The sequence below is a fragment of the Poecilia reticulata genome, unplaced genomic scaffold (assembly GCF_000633615.1).
Source record: "Poecilia reticulata strain Guanapo unplaced genomic scaffold, Guppy_female_1.0+MT scaffold_297, whole genome shotgun sequence".
Classification (NCBI taxonomy): domain Eukaryota; kingdom Metazoa; phylum Chordata; class Actinopteri; order Cyprinodontiformes; family Poeciliidae; genus Poecilia; species Poecilia reticulata.
Window position 1 is genome coordinate 1 of NW_007615072.1, and position 20443 is coordinate 20443.

Consider the following 20443-nt stretch of genomic DNA (forward strand, 5'->3'; position numbering starts at 1 on the left):
GGCTCCAGCAGAATCAAAATGGCAGCGTCTCCGCCGGCCTCAAACAGCCAGAAGTGGGAAAAGTCCAGTTCATAGCGGCACCAGTCGGACTGGACGAAGTTCTCGGAGAGGACGAAGATAGTTCGACGACTGTGTTCGATGGCGTTCATGATGTTGTCCATGATCGGATGTCCAGGAAGGAAGTCTCGCTTGTGGAGGCACAAGGACAATGGCCGAGAGGAGCTGGTACTACTGGAACCGTCCTCACTGGTGAGAAAACAAACAGGAAACCCGATAATGGATCCACTTTCTACTGTACTTTAAGGGTCCATCATGGTCAGACTGAAGTCAAACTGACAGCGGATGGTCACGTATTACGAGATGCTCATTTTAGCAAAGTCCCTTCCAGGTCTATAAGACCTATCAGAGTTCCTGTGAAACCCTACAACAGGCTTAATGGTGTTCTGGTCAGATAGTATGTAATTCCTCAAGACCTCAGACAATTGATCCTCAAAATTGATTGATTGATTAATTGTAACAAGAAGGAGTAGACAACATGAGGTTGAAGACAAACAACTTGATTTTTGTCAAACAATTATGACAATGAGAACTGATTTCAGCAGTTCGATCGGATCATGCAAAACCTTTTAAAAGCAGCTTGATCCAAAAACTTACATATTGTTAATCCACCATTTGTACATTTGACTGAATGTTTTCTTACATAAATGCATAGCTAACAAGCATAATATCCTTTTTGAAGTATCACCTTGGCTCCTCCAGCTCAGGTATCAGGAAGCTCTCCACCCAGCCAGCGTCCCTCTCACTGTAGGAAACAAAAGCATCAAAGGACAGCAGCGCTTCTGAGTCTGCAGTAGCTCTTCTTTGTTTTTGGGAACTTCGCTTTGCCTTGAGCCACGCCCAAGTCATCTTCAGGTACCAGAAGACATGGAGCCGCCACAGCAGAACACAAAGCAGTAACCCAACCAACAGCGCCACGCCGCAGCTCACAGAGACAAACAAAACCCGGTGGCAAACTTCCACCGAGAGTCGGACCTGACTCACTAACTTCCCATGCAGGTGGAGAGGGGAGTCGCAGACATAGCCGTCCTTTCTGTCTGTTAACTTGACATTTCCGTTTTGCTTTAGCTGTGACTGGAGAAAGTTAACGAAATCGCAGGTGCAGATGAACTTGTTGTAACCAGCCTGGAGGTTCTCGAGCCGACCAAATGACTTAAGATCTGGGAGGCCGAACATATTCAGGGTGTTAAACTGAAAAGAGAAAGGAGTCGCATACTAGAGAATGCAAAGTTGACTTTATTTAGAAATACAGGATTCATTCTTACCTGCATTGTAAGAGTTTGTAGATTCGGAAAGTGTTGTCCAGCGGGTAATCCTAGGAACTTGTTCCCAGAGAGGTAGAGTTCCCTCAGTAAAGGCAAGTCCAGGGAGAAACCTTTGAGATCGTTGTAGCTCAGATCCAGCACCTGTCCATAATGTTCAGTTAGTTAAGCATATTTTGGTTGTGACTACGTTGCATTTGTTGGGTTTGCTTCTGTATGGTTCCCTCTCTTTACCTCTAGTGATCTTGGTAGACAGGAAGTGGTGGTGGCTTTTAGCTTAGCTCTGGAGATGTTGAGGTATTTCAGAGTAGAGGGCCACGAGCAACTCGAGGGCATTGAGCTGTAGAGAGTTCTGCTGATGTCCAAGTGGGTCAGCTTCAGGAGGTTGGTCACCAGATGGCTAATCATTGACAAAGACTGGACAGAAGTGGACAAAGCTTGAAACCAAGAAACTCTGATTCCTGGTAAGTTACCCAGATTTTACTTTAAATATAAAGACACCTTCAGAGGGTTTCCACTGATGTTTAAAACTCTGAGTTCTTTCAGCGTTGGCGCTCCATGACAAAGCGATTCTGCTATGGTCAGGTCGGTCAGTAGATTGTCAGACAAATCTAGGTACTGCAGGTTTACCAGCAGCTTGGATGTTTCACAGGGCATCACAAACACCTGAAGACAAAAGCAACTTTTAAAAGGAATCCAAATAATTTCTAATTAAATACAACACGGCTTCCTCTTGCAGTCTTTAGTTTTGTTAAGACTTTGGTCAGAGCCTGGAAACTTTGGAGTGGTTGCTATCACATATTTACCCCACAGTTTATGATGGACACCTTCCTTGGGTAATACAGAAGAAAACCCAGCTGTAGGAATGAAACGAACTTGTAGACGTCGACCACCACAGCATTTCGAAGAAAGAACTGGTCGATGCTTTTGTAATCGGTTTTATTGGCTTTTTCCCACCTGCCACAGACAAACAGTGAAAGTTGCACAGTTAGCTGATCATAAAACATCAGTAATTGTAAGCAAGGAAAAACGTTATATCTATTCAAAACCAAGTAAAGTAATCAATGCTGCGGACAAAAAAAATCCTTTCTGTCACATTCATGTTTTGAAAAGCTTAACTGGTGGAGCTTTCCTACCTCTACATGAGTACAGGGTCTATAAGAAGGAGTTACAAACTTCAGCAGATGAGATGCAACTGTTGTCCAGGTTCTTTTATTCATTTACTTAATTTTGGATGAAATGGCTCTCCATAGAAATGGCTCTCCATAGTTCTTCACCAGCCTCTTTCTAAATCTGATCTATTGAAAATGATCTGTCATTCTGCATTAGGACCAGCAGGTGTCACTGTTGGTCTGTTAGTTGAAAACAGCACTACCAGTGTTTATGGAAGTGAGTAATTCAAGTTTTAGCAGGTTTTTAAGCGTATTTCTCCTTATTTAAGTATAGTTAAAACTGGGGCATTAAAGTGTTTAAGCAGTTCACTTCACTCTGTTGACTGATTAACGGAAATATCTCAGTAATTTGACAGATTCCAAAAAATCTAAATGGTTGAATTATTACTTTTGTTTTAAAAAGTCCTCTAATCATAAATATAGATGTGGGTTTTGTAGCAAATCCCTCGAAGTCCTAAAGATTTTCTTATCTTTGGGCAATCTGATTTCTAAGCAGAAACCGTATTTACATCCATTGGGTGTTTAAACATCTGCAGGTTTTGGTTTCCTACCTCCCTTCGCCTTTCAACGTGACGTCTTCCACGTGAAGATAGGAGAGCGGGTCTCCATTCAGCACCATCAGGAAGTCGACAAGCGTCGCATCAGACACAGAAAAGTTACGGAAAGAAAGAGATCTGAAGGACAACAACAAAGAAAAGTTCATAAAACCATGTGCTAATGCAGAAACACATTAAAAGAGCATGATAATCTAACCTGATCCTCTTTTTGGCTGACTCTCTGAAGGGCAGGACAGACTGATTCCCAATCAGATGGAGGTCCTTTAGAACGATTGGAGTCTCAGGGTACGATACGTCCGCGAGCACAGCTGCAGCCAAGGCCACGTTGGTTAGAAACGGACCATGGAGGCTTAAGGTAACACAACCTAGAGGCCAAATGTCTCCTAATGTGCCAGAGTCATAACTGCAGAGAACAGAAAAAAGAAAGGAAAAGCCAAATATTAACTGGAAGTTAAGGGTCAATGCATCATACAGGACGAATGTGGGAACACCTGGCCAGGTTGTTCGCGTGGACAGTGAGGTCCTCCAGCTCCGTGACTCCAAACACATCTGTTCTCCGTAGTTCCTTCAAGGCTGGACCTCCAAACATCAGCCTCCTCAGTCTGACGAGTCCAAAAAACATCGAAGGGGAACCAAGACGGCTGGAGGAGAGCCAAACACACGGTGGATTTACAAGTTTCCGCTCATTTTATTACACATCTAAGATGGTTTCCAACTGAATCTTGCTTTAGATGAAGAACTATGCATGCATGAATAAATCCGTATTGATTCAACCATGTTTCCTTTGTAAAACCCAATCCACATTAAAGGCATATGAGGGCATACAAAGCTTTTCACTTGTTTCGTCCCAAATTAAATAGGAAAACAATTGAATATTCTTGCATGTGTGAATGTCTCGTTTTCACGATAAAAAATCAGAAGGAGACTTTAGTTGAAAATACTCCTTATTGAGGTGGTTAAAAACTGGAGGGGCAAGAAGACATTTTTTCACACATTAACATTGTTCACCACCTAGACTGATTATTATTAATATTATATTGGATACTTAACGTGTGCAGGGTAATGTGTGAGTCAAGTCTGTAGACGAGTCACATCTTACTAAGATACTGGAAACAGAGGAACTCAAACACTCTGAAACTGGAGTTCAACAAGTAAAAAACAAGAAGTCCTTCAGTCTGACTGGTAATGACGCTATAAGACAAAATGACGTTTTCAGAACATCCGGCCTGTGTGTTGACTAGTTACACATCACATTTTAATGTTTCCACAGTGGACATTTGTCTGGGACCTCATGTGCTGCAAAAAGAAAATACCCACTAAAGATACATATTGGACACTTAAATCACAATAAAATAAAAATTACATATATGCTCAATAAACCAGCAATGCACAATCGCACCATACATCTACCTTATTTATTATTCTAATGGGTGTAGAGACTAATGAATATTTAAACCTATTAGGTCTGTAGGTGGGAACTCCATAACATATGGCAGACAGAAGCAGTTCATTTTGTGATCTGAGGATGTGAGCGGCGCCAGAGTATAAAAAAAGATGTCTGACCCCTTACAATGTTCTCCTTTTTCTTTTTCTTTTTTTTGTGCCTTTTTCAAAGTTCCTTCAGTCTCTAAATACGCCACAAACAACAACGCACTTTTTTGATGCAATAATAACAATAAAAATAATAAGTAGAGGTAGAAAAGTGTTAATTTTCTGTATCTCTGTTTATAAATGGATGTGTGTAAGTGTTTGGTGTGAACAATAACAATTTTTATAGTAACAGCTTCACATCGTGTCCTCTAGGTGTCGTGATTGGAGAGTGGAGAACATCATCCCAATTCTAAAGTCCTTCCACTGAGAGAATACACTTTAAAATACTTCTGTTAGTTTATCAACCTTCCAGTCTTCTGGTTCTGTTCTGCTCTGCATCCCCAGAACCAGAACCAAACATGGAGACAATGCTTCTCTAATCTGGAACAAACCTGCCAAACTACTCAAACTCTAAGTTCCTTTAAATCAAGGTTATAAACTCATTTCTGGCGTTACGTTTGCAGTAACTGTGCCTCTGCGGGGCTCTGAGCTCCTCACCTGTACGGGTTGTTGAGCAGGTTGAGATGCTCCAGAATCGCCAGATTTTTGAGCCACTTGGGGTTGAGAACCGTCAGCTGGTTGTCAGAAAGATCCAGTTCCTCCAGGCTCCACAGAGAGTCGAACGCTGACGGATGGATATCAGCTAACCCGTTAGCTGCAGGCAGAGGAGGGCAGAGTATCCGGAAAATGTTCTCAAATAAGAGTAACACTACTTAAACTTATTCTTATTCAAGTAAAAGTAAAAGGTATATGTCCAAGAAATTACTCAAGTAATAGTAAAAAAAGTATTTGGTAGAAAGTCTACTCAAGTACCGAGTGACTGATCAAGTAAAAGTAAAAAGTTCAGCACAGTAAAAATACTCCTGAAAGTAATTAAAAAAAAAAAAAGTTACTCAAGTAAATGTAACTGAGTAAATGTAAATAGTTACTACCAAACTCTTCCTGCAGGAGAGAAACATGTGCATACAACAAAAACAATGGTTACCATGGAGATCCAGAGCCCTCAGCCGTGAGTGACCCATCAGGTCATCTTTGGTCATGTTGGTGATGTTGTTGAAGGAAAGGTCCAGCCTCAGTGCTTGGTGTGTTACCACGGGAACGCGGGTGAATCCGCTGTGGGAGCAGTTACAGCAGTGATGGAGGTTGCAGCGCCTGCAGGTCGGCCTCCCATCATTCCCGTTGACCTCCTGACCCCAGATCAGAGGTACCAACAGGAGGAGCAGGGCCAGGGAGCCCGAAGTCAAACGTCTCATGCTGCAGAGTGGAAGAGCAGATCTGTTGAGCTGAACGAGACGCAGAAGTGAAACGCACACATTGGGGAAGTCATTTATTAAAACAGGAAAGACTGTTTTTCTTTTTTTTACTTTATCTTCTCATGAAGTCTTTATGCATCTGTCCAGAAGAAAGGACACATATCTGAACAAAAATAGGTTTCACTTCGGCTATTTCCCTTACACTGAGCTCAGGGCTAACATGAAACATTTTCAGTGAAATAGTATATTTACCACATAACTTCAATATCTGAAAAAGGCTTCAATAAAGTATTAGAAACTCAAAATCACCTACATTTTAGTAATCAAACTGTAGAAAAATTGAGCAGATTAAAGCTTTACAAAAAGATGCTTTCTAAATGACCAGCTGAAGAACGATGTGTTTCTCTGGTTCTGTTCACATGCAGATTTTCTTTGGCTACGACAGAAATAATTGTGAATATTTCTGAATATTATAGCAAAAAAAAGTGTGCTTCAAGAAAACTAAACTGTGAGCAGTAATAATAAAAGAAAATTCCCATGAATGTTTGCATTATCCTTTTACACACATTTAGCTACTTCCACCAATGTGCTTGATGTTTTCTGCTAATCCTCTAATCTTATAATTGTTTTTGGTTCCATGTTTGATTCTTGGAGTTCTAGTTTATTTTCTCCCATTTGATCTGCTCAGCATCAGTCAGTAAAATTCATAGATAATTTCTTTTTTTGAATCAAATGTTCTCCAGATGTGACCCACAGCTGATTTTGGACCAAAGTGAAGTGTCCTCTTATAAATTTTTGACACTGGCAGTTCTGGTGGTTAAAGCAGATATACATAAAGGTTTTCATGCTTTGAAACCTTTCCAACCTCTTCCAGTATTTCTGCCACACTTATTTTAATCTGTAAAATTTCAAATTAAGCAGATAACTTTTCCTTTAAACTCCCAAAAAAATAAATAAACTTCAGTTAAAAAAACTTTCAATGAACATAACTAAAAACAATTTTAACATTTACTTAAAATAATGGCAGTTTAGTTGTTAAGTAGTTGGTTCATGTTTGATGCTTTATATTTGAGCGCTGTTGTAAATCCATTTCATTTTGTCCTGCAATTTATGCTCAGCTTTCAACTGCTATAACATTACCCATCAGTAAACATCTGAGACAGAAGCATACCAACTGTTGTTTAATTACTATTTTTATACTGCATTATCTGACTTCCACCTGGGTTAGAGATCAATCTACTGATTTTTAATCTCTTGCTATGTTTAATAGCTTCTCTTTTCTTTTGTTCTCTATTTGAAACAGTTGAATGATTTCAGATGCAATCACAGCTGCCACAAAGTGGAAAGCACTGCTGCTGAGTTTCAAAGTTTTACTTTATGACAAGAACATCATGTATGTTGTCTTACCTAGTTTGCTCCAGAGTAGAGTCCTCTAAAGGAGTAAATATTAATGTCTAAAACCAAAAGTGGCAAAAAATAATGAGATAAGGGGATTTTACGGTTTCAACAAGAGGAAGTTAAACTCTTGACTGACATCTGGAAGCAAGACTAAAAAGGGGTAGTAAGCATGAGAGTTAATTTGTAGAGGAAATATCCTCCAGTATAAGCAAACTTAAAATAAGTTTGACCAAATCACTTAAAAAAATAAATAACTTTTCAAAATAAGAATTTTTTCTACCACAAAGTTAAGTGTGAAAGCAAAGTAAAGCAGTCAAAGGTTGTTGTAAACTGTGTGGGTTTCTGTAGCAGCTTATGTAAATGTGAGGAGGCACTGAACCATAACCCATAACCCGAACTGCAGTCTGCTTTTAAAGCCTCACTGACAGGATTATTATTACTGGTACATACTCTGTTTTTTCTAGCTTATAAAGTCAAGATTATTTATTCACATCCCATTTCTCAGCAAAAGGACATTTTAACATGTGTTACATGATAAAAATGCAATACATTGAACAAACAACAACAAAAACAAACAAACAAAAACAACAGTGGCAAAATAAGGAGAAGTGATGAAAAGTTGTAATCCAGATCAGAATTAATTGATGTTCTGGTTATTATTAATTAAAGTGAACCCTAATCAAACTGGTTTTTAGCCCTGATTTAGTTAGAGTTTCAGCATTATTTCAGGAAGTTTGTTCCAGATTAGTGGAGCCTATAAAGTGAATGTTGTTCTTCAGATGACTGACTTTGTAACTGACTTCATGTCTTTGAATGTTCAGAGGTGATTCTCAACTTTATTTTGAAAGTTCAAGTTTAAACAATTTCTCTTTTCTGCAAAATCTCTCACTTGATTCTAAATTTTATCAGTTCTGCTTCTTGTTTTAGTTCCTGCAAAAGCCATTTATTAATGGTATTGTAATTTGTTGAGATGCGTCAGTAAATTTGTGTTCTCACAATAACAGTAACAGGGCTATTTTGGATCAGATTCAGACGACTTTAGAGATTTTAATCTACATTTCTACAAAGTCTGAGAGAAAAGATCCATGTAACCCAGATTTGAACAATACACAGAAACAAGATCAAAGTGTAAATAGATAGTAGCTGAACCTACAATGTGAAAAGAAGTGAGATTTTATGGGAAGCTAAAATGCATTCAGAAACCAAACAATAGTATGAAAGTGATATTAATAAAAACAAAACCCAGACTTTCTGGCGATGATAACATGAGTTCTGAATGGCTCTTTCATTAATGTACAGGTTGGAAATAAAACAAGGTCATGGGAGCAGATAAGGTTTATTGTTATTGTGAAATTAGAGTCTGGAGCTACTGTAGAGTTCATGGGACAGAAATAAGAACAATCTGCAGAATAAAAGCCAGGGGAGCAGCAGAGACTAAAACACTTTCCCTTGTCCAGAAGAAAGTGAGTTCACATTGGAGCTTCTTTTCAATTTACAGTCATATCGAATTTGACATTTTTTTAAATATTTACTTTAATTAGGAATCACTTTGTTAATTTAATTTGTATTTTTGTTGTACAGATTCCTTTTTCCAGCCTCTTCCACCATCACCACCATGACCTTTCTTGGTGTTTTTCTCACGTTTTGTGGTGTATTGATGATGACCCGAGCCGTGCCGATTAACTCTACCCTCACCAAGAGCCTGGGGGGTCTCTGTGACTACAAGCAACTGGAATGCACAATCTTCCCCGGAGTGTCCTGCCCACAATGCGATGATGACGGGAACTTCCTGCCGCAGCAGTGCTCCGTCTCGACCGGAGACTGCTGGTGCGTGGACACAATCACCGGAGAGGAGATCGAGAACACGAAGACCCCACCTGGAGTCAGGCCGGTTAACTGCGGTGAGTGGTTCTGTCTAAACTATGACAGGGTATTAGAGCCATGCTAAGAATGACTTTTTCTGTTAGGCTACTGTATGTTTTTTTTAACCAGCTGTGTTGCAGACACCAGTATTTATTTTACTGGTACATATTTTATTAAAAGTTAATATTTTTATGTAAATATCTTGTTACAATGTCAATACCCATGGCTAACAGGCAAGTGCTCTCAATAATCCAGAAATTATGACAGATCTTTTCCAGCGATGACCACTGATTGTATTATTCTTTGTCTCTATTTTGATTCTGTTGATTTTTTTTAAGTTATTTTATGTTTGCATCATCTGTTTTTAATGTTTGTTTATTGTTGTAAAGAACTGCAGTTTTCTTACTTGTGAAAATTGCTATATAAGTAAAATTTGGATGGCTGAATGTTCTCTAGTAAACTTCATGTGAACCAAATTTGAGACTAAAATGAGTCAAAAATGAAATAAAATAAAATGAACTTTTCAGCTATGTGTTGAAATGTGTGTCTATGTTTTGCAGCAAAGATTATGCATTGCCCATATGGCTGGAGCGGCTTTGGTCATCGGTGTTTCCTCTTTATCGACACCCCAAAGACCTGGCCTGAAGCTGAGGTGGGGCAAATTAAGCATCTTTAACACTTGTATGTCACAATGGGGTCCAACCGAGCCCACACACGTAAAACTTGTATCATTTGCCATAGTCCTCTGCGTTTGCCTCAGTACTCGCATGCACAAGGGTTAAGCTGTTTATATATGGTAAAACTCAGATCTTTGGAAACTGTTATGTGTTTTTCTGTACAGCTTTACTGTCAGTTTGAAGAAGCCAACCTGGCGTCAGTCCACAGTTATGAGGAAAATCGATTCATCCAAACTTTGACCAGAGGAGATACCCACAGCTTCCCAGAAACCTGGATTGGAGGAACTGATGCCATAAACGTGTGGAAATCTTTAAAACATCATTTACCACTGAGAAATTATCTTTCAAATATAAACTGAGTCATCTTTATAACTTTTGTATGATTTCTTTCAAACATAAAAATAAATATTTTCCTGATAAAGTCAGACTATACCTAGTTTGGTAACTTAATCAGATGTATTTATCCTTCTTCTTCACAGCTGTTTGAACATATTTAAGTTGTTTGACACCATATGATGTGCAGTGTAGTTAAATATAGTGGTTTGTATGTTTATATGTTTATTTTGTTCCAACAGCTTGATTTGTGGATGTGGTCCGACGGCTCCAAGTTCTACTATGAGAACTGGTACAATGACGACCACGACGAGAAGGAAGAGCGCTGCCTGAAGATGAATTATCACTGTAATGTCTACAACACATACACACAGAAGTTTATATTTCTACCCATATTAGAACTTTTAACTGACTTCCATTCAATTTAGTATATAGTAACTATATTTATGCCTAACCCTAACAAGTATAATAAAAATGTGGGTCTGCCACGTTAAATCTAGACTTTGGTCCCCATAATTACCCATCTGATACATACACCAGAAAGGGCCCTGAATAGACAATAAACAAGAACACACACACGCACACATATGTATATATATATAAGAACACACACACACACATTCTTGTATTTACTGCTTTCTTAGGACTACCAAGAAATCTACTTTTTTAACCCTTGTGTGTAGAAATGGGGTCCAACCAACCCCACACATGTAAAACGTGTATTATTTGCCATAGCCCTCTATGTTTGCCTCAATCCTCACACGCACAAGGGTTAAGACCACTCTTTCTTTTACTGTTAGTTTAGATTGCTGGAAATACAAAAAAATTATCAAAAGATGTAGACACACAAACACACACATGATATTATGTCTTTCTATCCTCACAAGGACTTTGCATGTTTTCCATTAATTTTTCATTCATTACTATATGAAGCTGTTTTTCAGTTTTTCCACAGAACTGCAACACAAAAATAATGTGTAGAGAATAAAATATTATGTTTCTAAAAATTATAAATTGACACATTAGTAGTTAAATACTTATAGTTTCGAAACAGGAATTACCTTATAATACTGGATGATTTTCATCTTCCTTTTGTATTAAGTGAAGTTAATGATCAACATCTTTCTTTGCTTCCTCTGCCTGTTTTTCAGATACCCTCAAGTGGTCTGCTGCCCCCTGCAACCAAACTCTGCCTTTTGTTTGTTCCAAGGACAACTGAACGCATCTTCATGAATGAAACCTGAGCAAAAACAAATCTGACCCGTGTCACTAACTGAGATTCTAGACACACGGAAGCTGCAATTTTTACCGCATTTTGATGTTTCCTTTCTACATGTAATCTTTTTTTTGTCGTATAAGCAAAATAAAAGCAAAGAAATAAAACCAATAAAAAAATAAAGGAACAAAACCTGTTGTAGTGTGGATTAAGTTAGACAGTGGTTTCATAGAGAATAATTAAAGGTCCAAAAATATAAATTTACCTTCAAGAGTTGGCACACCTTTCTTACCTGATCCTTCTGCTCTCCCACTATTCAAAACATAAATAAATTCAAAATCCCAAATGTTGCAATAACTATGCCAGGCCAGTATGTGACAGTGTAAATCCTCACTGAAAGACATAAAACAAAGAAAACAGCTAGACAAACATGCTCATTGTAAAGGTAATGTCAATATCTGCATGGAAACCTCAGGGTAATATAGACTTATGGGTTATCTTTGGAAATATGTGAAATAAAGTGTTCACAGAACATTATCTGCATATTTCATGAACATTTTGGGGCAGATAAAGTGATGCCTTGGTTACTCTGTTATGCTCAGGAAATATGCTGATTACAACTTCAATGGGAACATTATCAATGCTTTTGATGATAAATTACTGATACTTTATACAAATAATGTGAAGGTGTCCACTCTTCTAAGTTTATTTGGAACAATTCACAGATGTTGAGCTGCAAACACAAAATTCTTACACTGGTTTCAGACGTATTTAGTCAGCAGAATAAAACAAAAATTTACCCATTTTTTAACTCATCCATTGTCCCTCTGCTTCTATGCGTCGATTAAAGAAAACAAAATGTTTCCTCATTAAGTGGCTGAAAAGTTTGTTAGCGCAGGTTTGTGGATGTTTGTGTGGGTTGTTGTTTCATCATGAGATACTTTTACCCTTTTGGACTCAAACGGCAGTGACTCTGAAGTGAGAACTTCCAGGCAATGACATGCTGTGTTTAACTGAATGTGCCCTGAAGCCCTCTGAATCATCATTGAGATCATAATCAATAATACAAATTCAGAAAAACTACGCCCAAATATTACATTATGGCATGGGGTGGATGAAAATTAATGTTTAAATGTGATGCAACTGTAAATTACTCTCTCTTAATGGGTATTATTTATAAATGCTTCAGTGACTATGAGTAATATTTATAAAACTATGCAAAAATACTAAAATCCAAAAGTACATCCAATCTGAAATAAAAAGCATATTTAATTTATTTCTGTTTAATTCAAAACATTTCAAAGTGTTTTTTGATGTTACTTCACTCATCAGACTGACAGTAAACCACATCATCAGCTTCTTTCAACACATTCGTTAAACAAATTGTGACCTCTTGCTCCTTCTGCCCTTTTGTTCCTTGACTGATTTCATAGCTGAGTCAGGTTTGGTTGGACCGACCTCGGCGGACGGTTGCTGATCAACTGCAGCAGATCAATAAAACCCGGGGGAGGCATGTGGAGCAGAAGATCAGAGGATAAAAACCTCCATAGCAAAGACCAGAGGGTCAGAAGGAGGCAGAGAGAGGAAAACAGAGAGAGATCACAAAGTTGAAGATGAAGACGTTACTGTTATTGTACCTGTGCCTCTATGTCACCTGGGCTCAGGATGTCATTGAATACGACGACTACGACACGGTGAGTATTTTAATGTCGGACAAATCTGTGAAATCAGAGGGAAATAAATTCAAGTTGTCATAGTTTATCAGTAACAGTAATATAAAATGCTTATTTTGTTCTGATTATTATTTCCAGAAAAGATAATGCATTTTATTGTATTTATTTTGTTCCTAAAAGATTATTGTTTATTGTTTCAATTAACATGGTGTCTGATAACAATCAATCCAGCAAGTTAAAAATATGTCATTAAATCATGTGACGAAGCTACAAAACAACAAAAATATTCTGGATGGATGGAGATTCATTTAAATTTGAGAGAAATAATAAAAAAATTTCAATTCAAACTAAATATTCACAGTAAATCCTGTAAAAGTTTTAAATCATTGGTACCTAAAATATACATATAATCTTAATTAATTACATAATAAAATTAATGTCATGTATGTTATATTAAATACAAAATCTAATTAGATGTATCTCTAAAGATAATTTATGGATTCATTAGATAATATTTCTCATCTGTTTCAGGGAATCAAACTTTTATTAGCATCATTAAATAAAAATTTCAGATTTTTAAAAAGATTGTGAAACAAAAAGTTATTTCAAATTTGTGCTAAATATTTATTACGCATTTATTCAAATTTTATTTGATTATATTGAATCATGTAAATTTAAAAGTTATACAATATAGAAAAAATAAAATCTGAAAAATTCTGAATTTTTGCAAATAATTGACAAAACCAATAGATGTAAACTTTATGGTTGAATTTCAGCTTACTGAAGCATTTTTTTTACTTTAATTAATAGCTAATTTCTTTTAGATCAGTCGATTAGGTCTTAAAACTGCACACTTAATAAATTGTTCTACAAAAACAGATTTTACATTATGCATTCATCTTTTTGTCTTTTTAATCTTAGTAAACCACACTAGAGAAACAGCGCACAGAAAAATGTGCTTAAACACCAACAGGCCAGATTGAATTCCTAACAATTATTTGTAATATTTCTCCACAGGACACCAAGGCAAAGAATACCACAGTAAGTAAAACCATTTATCTTGAGGAATATGTTAAATTTGATGAGACATTTGTGATAGTAGTTCCTCTTTGTTAACATATTAACTTTGTTTTCTGTGCAGAGCGAAGGAACAGCTGTTGATGCTCGAGGTCATCGGCCGGTGAGCACAGGAAGAGATTCATACAGCCCAAACCGATACGCCCCTCCACCAATCAGCTCAGGCCAGAGGTAAGCCCCGCCCACAGCCTCACCTGACTAAAGCACTGCAACACCTGGCATCAGGATGAATAGAGGAATCACACATCATCCATGCTAATCTTACTGTAGACCCACATTAAAGAAATTCCAGTGAACACTGAGAAAATGTTCGAACAAAATGATGAAATAGTTTAATTAAAAGTTGTATTTAAATTTAGGACATTATATTTCTAGCTGGACATCCTCCTCCTACACGAGGGACGCAAACTCCTGTTGTTCGCATAAGAGGAAATAAAAATATTTTTCAGTTTAAAGGCAATAAAAAACTAAATAAAAAAAGTTTATCTAGTTTTTCTGTATGTTTTTAGGAAAAGGAAATCTACAACAGCTGCACAAGGCTATTAAAAGAAGCTTAATGTTTGTTTTTTTTTATTTATAGAAGCTCACTCAATCTGAAAATAGAAATATATTTTATATTTTAAATTCACTTTCTTAACTTTCAAATTTAAACACCATTCACTACATATTTATCTTTATTCTACAACAACTCCTCAAAGACCATTATCTGCATATTTCATGAAACTAAACACAACAAAAATAAACTGAAATGGCTTTAATAATAAAACAGTTTGTTAATAGATTGTAGTAACAATCTATTAATACAATAGATTTTGTCATTGTTTACAATGACAAAAAATCTGACCAGTTTCTGATCTACTTTTAGTCCAAAAGATTGAAAACTGATTTTTTTTTTAGCTGATATTCCCATTCTAGACTAAAAGCATTTAAATGTCCGACTTGGTTGGACCATTTAATTTAATTTGTCCAAATTCAGACCCTGAAAACTCTCAGTGTCAGAATGAAGACGTGCCTTGCTGTTGTGTTTTCAGTGGGTTGATGGTTTTCTGTTCAGGTACCGTGGTCGGCCCACTCCAGCTCCCGTCGGCCGTCAGGCGCAGGAGAAAGAGCCGCAGCCCGATGCGGGAGGATGTACGCATGCTTCAGAGGCAATGGTAGGAAAATACTTTCAGCATTTATGAAACAAAACTGACTCAAGTTTTAACAGGATTTTACGTTTTCAGTTTACTTATCAGCCTGTAGACTTGAATTGAATTAGGTTAAGAGTGTCTGAGAAATCAACAAAGAAAAGACTTTGAGTTCGAGGTCTTCCAGAAGAGCTTCGTCATTAAGCTGAAAGTTTTCAGAAAATTTTGACTACAGATTAACAGTTTAGAAAACTTTAGGACCCTAGAAAACAAAGAGAAGATTTTGCTTCAGGCCACTCATCAGAGTGTTTTGTTCTCTGTCAGGGCGCTTTGTGTCCGACTGGCTGCGAACTGAAAAAAGCTCTGCTGAAGCAGGAGAGGAACGTTAAAACGGTAAATTTCACTCATTTTCTTCAAGTCATTCGAATGGAAAGTTTTTTATAAGATCATCTCTCGAGTTGAAAGATTCAAATGTGTTAAAGCTTCAAAAATAAAAACTTTGCGATGCAGATGTTAATTTCTGTTTTCTTGATCTATTTTTTCCCTGTAAGGTTATTACTGAACTGAAGCCTCAGATTGAGGAATTGTCCCGCTCGTCCAACAATGTCTACAACTACGTCAACGGCATCTCCAACTCTCTGAGGGAGAGACAGCGTGCCTTCAGCAGTAAGGACAATTGGTGCAAAATATAATGCTACTTTAAGTTAAAGAGAAACTCATGACACCAAGATATCCCTGTTTGTGAGTTTGGATGCTTATTTGATCACGTGTAGTCTACATGTTTGTTGTGTGAATATTTATTTTGGACGACAAATTTCCCTCACTTCTCCTCTTTCTGTTTCCTGACGTTTTCAGCCAACAACCAGGTGGCGAGTCAGTACACCGATCAAGTAGAGGAACAGCACGCCTACATCAAAGAGACCATTGACACGGTCTTCCCCTCCAACATCAGAGTACTGCAGGTGAAACTATTTTTATGAGTTGTGTTATATGAAGAACCAACATGGCTCTTCATATAACAGAGCCATATGAAGAGCCATTTATATGAATGTTATATCATTGCCTTTATATAACATTCATATAAAGGCAATTGAATGTTAATGGTGTCATGTCTACAGGGGGTGTTAGACAAGATCAGGCTGAAGATCCAGAAGCTTGAAAAGGCTATCCTGTCCCAGAATGAGCAGTGCAAGGATCCGTGCATAACCAAGTGTCCGATTCCGGTGGTTTCTGGTGAGTGAGGTTGGCAAAATGTTTTCCACAAAAAGAAAAACAATGGGTGACAGAATTACCTCTGGTTTTCTTTGATAACCTCCCTTCGTTGCGATCCAGGTAAGGAGTGTGAGGACATTTACCGGCGTGGAGGACGAGACTCCCAGATGTATCTCATCCAGCCGGATCCATTGTTGCCACCGTACAAGGTCTTCTGTGATCAGACCACCCAGAACGGAGGTAAGAGTGCAACTCACCCAGCATGTTTCCAGTATTTGTTTTCAGTTAAAGTCACAATGTTTTTCAAAATGTCTACTTCCAGGATGGGTTCTTATCCAGAACAGGCTTGATGGCAGCGTTGACTTTGGCCGCCGATGGGACGACTACCGCCGTGGTTTTGGAAACATCGCCTTTGAGTCCAGCAAACATTTCTGCGAGACTCCTGGTGAGACTTTAAACAACCGTAAGAACTGTATCCCAACTATGCCATGAAGATGAATATCATGCTGTTGTCATGTGACAGGTGAGTACTGGCTGGGAAATGACCGCATCAGCCATCTCTCCAAGATGGGCCCCACCGAGGTTCTCATCGAGATGCAGGACTGGACAGGAGCCAAGGTGAGTCTTTTCATAAATGTGGTGATTTTAATTCTAATAAATCTAAAGAAAAAGTAGAAATTTTCTTTCATCTTTAAATGTACCTGTGAAAACTTTGACTTCAACTTAAGCTAAACCTTCTGTTCCTTTTCCTATAAGGTCTATGCCCAATACCAGCAGTTCACCATCCAGACAGAGACGTCCAACTATGTGATGGCCGTCGGTGGTTACTCTGGTAACGCTGGCAACTGCTTCCTGGAGGGAGCTCTGGAGCTGTACGGAGAAAACCGGACCATGACCATTCACAACGGCATGATGTTCAGCACCTACGACAGAGACAACGACAACTGGTAGGAACCAAGCAGACCCTGAACCTCACAGATGTTGCTTCAACTATTCCTGTTCGTCATCATTTCCTGTCCATGTCTGCTGCTCCCAGGACGCCGGGCGATCCCTCCAAACAGTGCGCCAGGGAAGACGGAGGTGGCTGGTGGTACAACCGCTGCCACTCAGCCAATCCAAATGGGCGATACTATGTGGGCGGAGCCTATACGTCAAAGATGGCAAAGCACGGCACAGATGACGGTGTGGTGTGGATGAACTGGAAGGGCAGCTGGTATTCGCTGAAGGCCATCAGCATGAAGATCAGACCTTTCTATGCCTCCAGATGATCATGCAAAAGAGGCGGGCACGTGCAACACAAACAGGAAACTGCCAAAATAAAAGACCAACCAAAGAGTTTTCACTAAGGGATCAAACTCCTTAGTTGATTTGGAAGAAATAATAATGTGGTAAAAGCCTGTTTGTCAATAAACACAAGCATATTTATGCACAACTAACTTTGAGTTTTTAAAAAATGGTGTAAAAGCTACCAAAAAAGTTTTATTCTTATATATTTTCAAAAGGTTTAGCTTCAAAAGAGGAGAAATCAGATTTGTTGTGAAAACATGTGCTGTGATTTATCTTGTTGTGCGTGACGACGTCATTTGCATGAGAGGAACAGTGAATAAAACTGTCCTGCGCTACTCAATAAACACATTGAGGAACCTATGAGTATGTCGGTTTTCTTTATTAATCCCATTAATTCCCAGTTAACATGAACATGTCACATCTTAATATGAACAAACATTTTGATTTAAAGAAAGAAAAAATCTCTCAAAATGTCAGTTTGCTAAAAGAAAAGCAACTAAACGTCAGTCAATCATGCATGTAAATAAGTATTTAAACACAAAACAGGTAATACAAGTGGAACTACAAATTAGACCACATTCAACTTTAACCATATTGATATCAACCTTTAACATAATTTTAACATGTAAAATACATTTTTCTCCTTTGTCTATTTATAGTTTTACAATTATTTAGGTTTGCAAAACTGTAAGCCCCGCCCCTAAACAGTCTCTTTGCTCTGATTGGTCAGCTGTAGTGGCATGATCAGGCTCCAAATTCACTTTTTGCTTCAGCTCAGCTAATGTTCAAGTCCACCTTATCAGAAGCAATGTCGTACTTAATCTATTGCTTTGGGACAAATATAATTATTATAAAGAACAAAGCCAATAAAATGAATGTATTTGTCTTTAAATGCAACACCAGAGATGCTTGTAAAAGAGTTATAAATCATTTACAAACACATAAATTACTTTTTTTTAGGTGAAATAAGTTAATTATATAAGACACACTCCATGACTGTAATAAAACAATGTTACAATAAATAAAAGTTATATTGATATTTAAATCAAGGGCATTATTTAAATATTTATCCTCAAAAACAAGTGTTTTCCATGTTTGGTTCTATCATGTCTTAGTTCCAAAACGCCACCACCAGTCATTTTAAACTAAAACAATAACTGATCAGTTCATTTAAATAAATGTAATTTTGTTTGTATCTTTGCTCTGTGTCTTTAAGACAAACATTTTCTACCAATTTAAATCAGGCTAAGAGGAAAAGTAATAAATAATATGACAAAGGGAAAAAACTTGAAAGGTAGGAGGTATTTTTATCAGGAAAACATAAATAAGTGAAGTTTTTCTGTCTTTATTAAGTATCAGTACAATGATCCCCCTCAGCTGTTGGTTCCAGATTAGAACCTGCAGCTCTGAGTGTGTCCACCTCGTCCGACTGACCCAGAACCAAACGGTTCTGCTCTATGTCTTCTAACTGCGTCAGCAGCTCTTTCTGGACCGTCGGGATCTTTTTGTATTCTGCAGACGGCGGCGGGCCGACGTTCGCCGGCTGCAGCGTAACCCTGGGAATGTTCTGGGGAGGCGTGGCGGGTTTGGTTTTCTGTTTCATGGTTTTGTCCAGGTCCGTTTGAAGAGCCTGGTAACCATGGTGATGGACGCTGAACGGCAGCGCCGCGCGGCAGGATCCCTGGCAGGTCCTCAGCTTCATGTCTATGTCCACCTGATGATGTGAGGTGTTGGCAAAAAAGCAATAAATCAATTAATGTGATGATAAATTAAAATAAGCTCAATAATTTCCATTTGCATGAATGTTTTTCGTTTGTCTTTCTGCCAAAAAACTGGACAACAAAAGGCCTCAGTTTGGTGCTTCGGTCTCAACTATCCTGTTGTTTGAAGGACAATTTTGTTTACAGAGACTTAAGTGTCTATTTTATTTCTTTTGGATATTGGAAATGTTTTCCAGTTGGAAATTAAAGTTTGTTGATCTCTAAGAAGGCGCACTAGCACTATTTTGTCTTTACTTCTGGGACAAAATGTATTCTGACAGGTTAGCTTTCTATTGAGGTTTACTTTCTGTCAAAAAGACCAACTTCTCAGGTTTATCTGCAAAACATCTCAGAACCAAATGTCTAATTTTCCCTCCACTGCATTTCCTGTCTCTGTTTGGTTTCATCCTCACCTCTGTTCGATGCAGCTCCTCCACCTGTTTCCTCACACGGCCGCTCAACTCCTTTATCTCCTGCGCCAGAAATCCTGATCGCCGTCGCAGTTCTCCAAGGTTCTTGGCCAGTTTGTCGGCACTTTCCACAAACTTCAGTTCTGAAACTAAACACAAAATCCAGCTTTAACAAGTCATTATTTATTCCAGAAAGCCTAAACCAAACACTTTGTGTGAATCTTAACTGTATCTGTTGACCATGACTCTGCGGTTAGAGTTGTAGACGTGCGTCATCTCCGTCATGGACTTCTCCATTGCGATTTCATAAATACTCGACTTTTGACAGAACGTCTGCAGTTTTTTTTCCACGTCATTTTCCATTTCTGACATCAGGCCCTGCAGCCTGCAGCCAGACGGGCATTTGGAGACCTTAGGAGGAGGAAAAGGGAGCTGGATGTGAGAAAGTTGGGGCTAGGGCTGAAACGATTCCTCGAGTGATTCGAGTACCTCGATTATTAAAATTCCTCGAGGAAAATT

At 38.1% G+C, this 20443-nt stretch overlaps 4 protein-coding genes across 4 annotated transcripts in view; 2 read left to right on the forward strand and 2 right to left on the reverse strand.

The window, feature by feature from the left end:
* Nucleotides 1-5: 5 nt before the first annotated feature.
* Nucleotides 6-5891, reverse strand: LOC103460805 (toll-like receptor 2; the record flags this gene model as incomplete). The annotated part of the gene is made up of 11 exons (XM_008403112.1): nt 5624-5891; nt 5137-5293; nt 3540-3689; nt 3245-3451; nt 3043-3165; nt 2126-2276; nt 1821-1985; nt 1554-1736; nt 1323-1463; nt 746-1248; nt 6-246 (listed from the first exon to the last, which is right to left on the reverse strand). Coding segments are annotated over exons 1-11 (2289 nt in total), but the record flags the coding sequence as incomplete, so codon positions are not given.
* A 2775-nt stretch (nt 5892-8666) lies between these two features.
* Nucleotides 8667-11570, forward strand: LOC103460802 (ladderlectin-like). Its single transcript, XM_008403107.1, has 6 exons — nt 8667-8752; nt 8871-9190; nt 9713-9804; nt 9994-10128; nt 10405-10510; nt 11314-11570. The coding sequence occupies exons 2-6, from the start codon at nt 8905-8907 to the stop codon at nt 11379-11381; spliced, it is 687 nt and encodes a 228-aa protein (XP_008401329.1). The 5' UTR covers nt 8667-8752; nt 8871-8904; the 3' UTR covers nt 11382-11570.
* A 1316-nt stretch (nt 11571-12886) lies between these two features.
* fgb (fibrinogen beta chain) lies at nt 12887-18114 on the forward strand. Its single transcript, XM_008403108.2, has 13 exons — nt 12887-13072; nt 14069-14092; nt 14193-14299; nt 15183-15282; nt 15580-15648; nt 15807-15921; nt 16111-16217; nt 16374-16488; nt 16588-16707; nt 16790-16912; nt 16991-17085; nt 17224-17414; nt 17504-18114. Exons 1-13 carry the CDS (start codon nt 12992-12994, stop codon nt 17733-17735), a joined length of 1479 nt encoding a protein of 492 aa, XP_008401330.1. The 5' UTR covers nt 12887-12991; the 3' UTR covers nt 17736-18114.
* A 969-nt stretch (nt 18115-19083) lies between these two features.
* Nucleotides 19084-20443, reverse strand: part of LOC103460804 (fibrinogen alpha chain) — a 16395-nt gene continuing 15035 nt past the window's right edge. Inside the window, exons 12-14 of the mRNA XM_008403110.2 lie at nt 20152-20335; nt 19928-20073; nt 19084-19468 (exon numbers count right to left, since the gene is read on the reverse strand). Of these exons, the coding sequence (XP_008401332.1) occupies nt 19103-19468; nt 19928-20073; nt 20152-20335 (696 nt within the window). The 3' untranslated portion in view covers nt 19084-19102. The remainder of the gene's footprint in view (nt 19469-19927; nt 20074-20151; nt 20336-20443) is intronic.

Bases quoted from the DNA above. Each gene is read 5' to 3' on its own strand.
- LOC103460802 (XM_008403107.1), top strand. From the start codon at position 8,905: ATGACCTTTCTTGGTGTTTTTCTCACGTTTTGTGGTGTATTGATGATG. The intron at 9,805-9,993 runs GTGGGGCAAATT...TTTTCTGTACAG, and splicing joins AGACCTGGCCTGAAGCTGAG to CTTTACTGTCAGTTTGAAGA. The intron at 10,511-11,313 runs GTAATGTCTACA...CCTGTTTTTCAG, and splicing joins CCTGAAGATGAATTATCACT to ATACCCTCAAGTGGTCTGCT.
- fgb (XM_008403108.2), top strand. From the start codon at position 12,992: ATGAAGACGTTACTGTTATTGTACCTGTGCCTCTATGTCACCTGGGCT. The intron at 15,283-15,579 runs GTAGGAAAATAC...GTTCTCTGTCAG, and splicing joins CGCATGCTTCAGAGGCAATG to GGCGCTTTGTGTCCGACTGG. The intron at 16,708-16,789 runs GTAAGAGTGCAA...GTCTACTTCCAG, and splicing joins TCAGACCACCCAGAACGGAG to GATGGGTTCTTATCCAGAAC.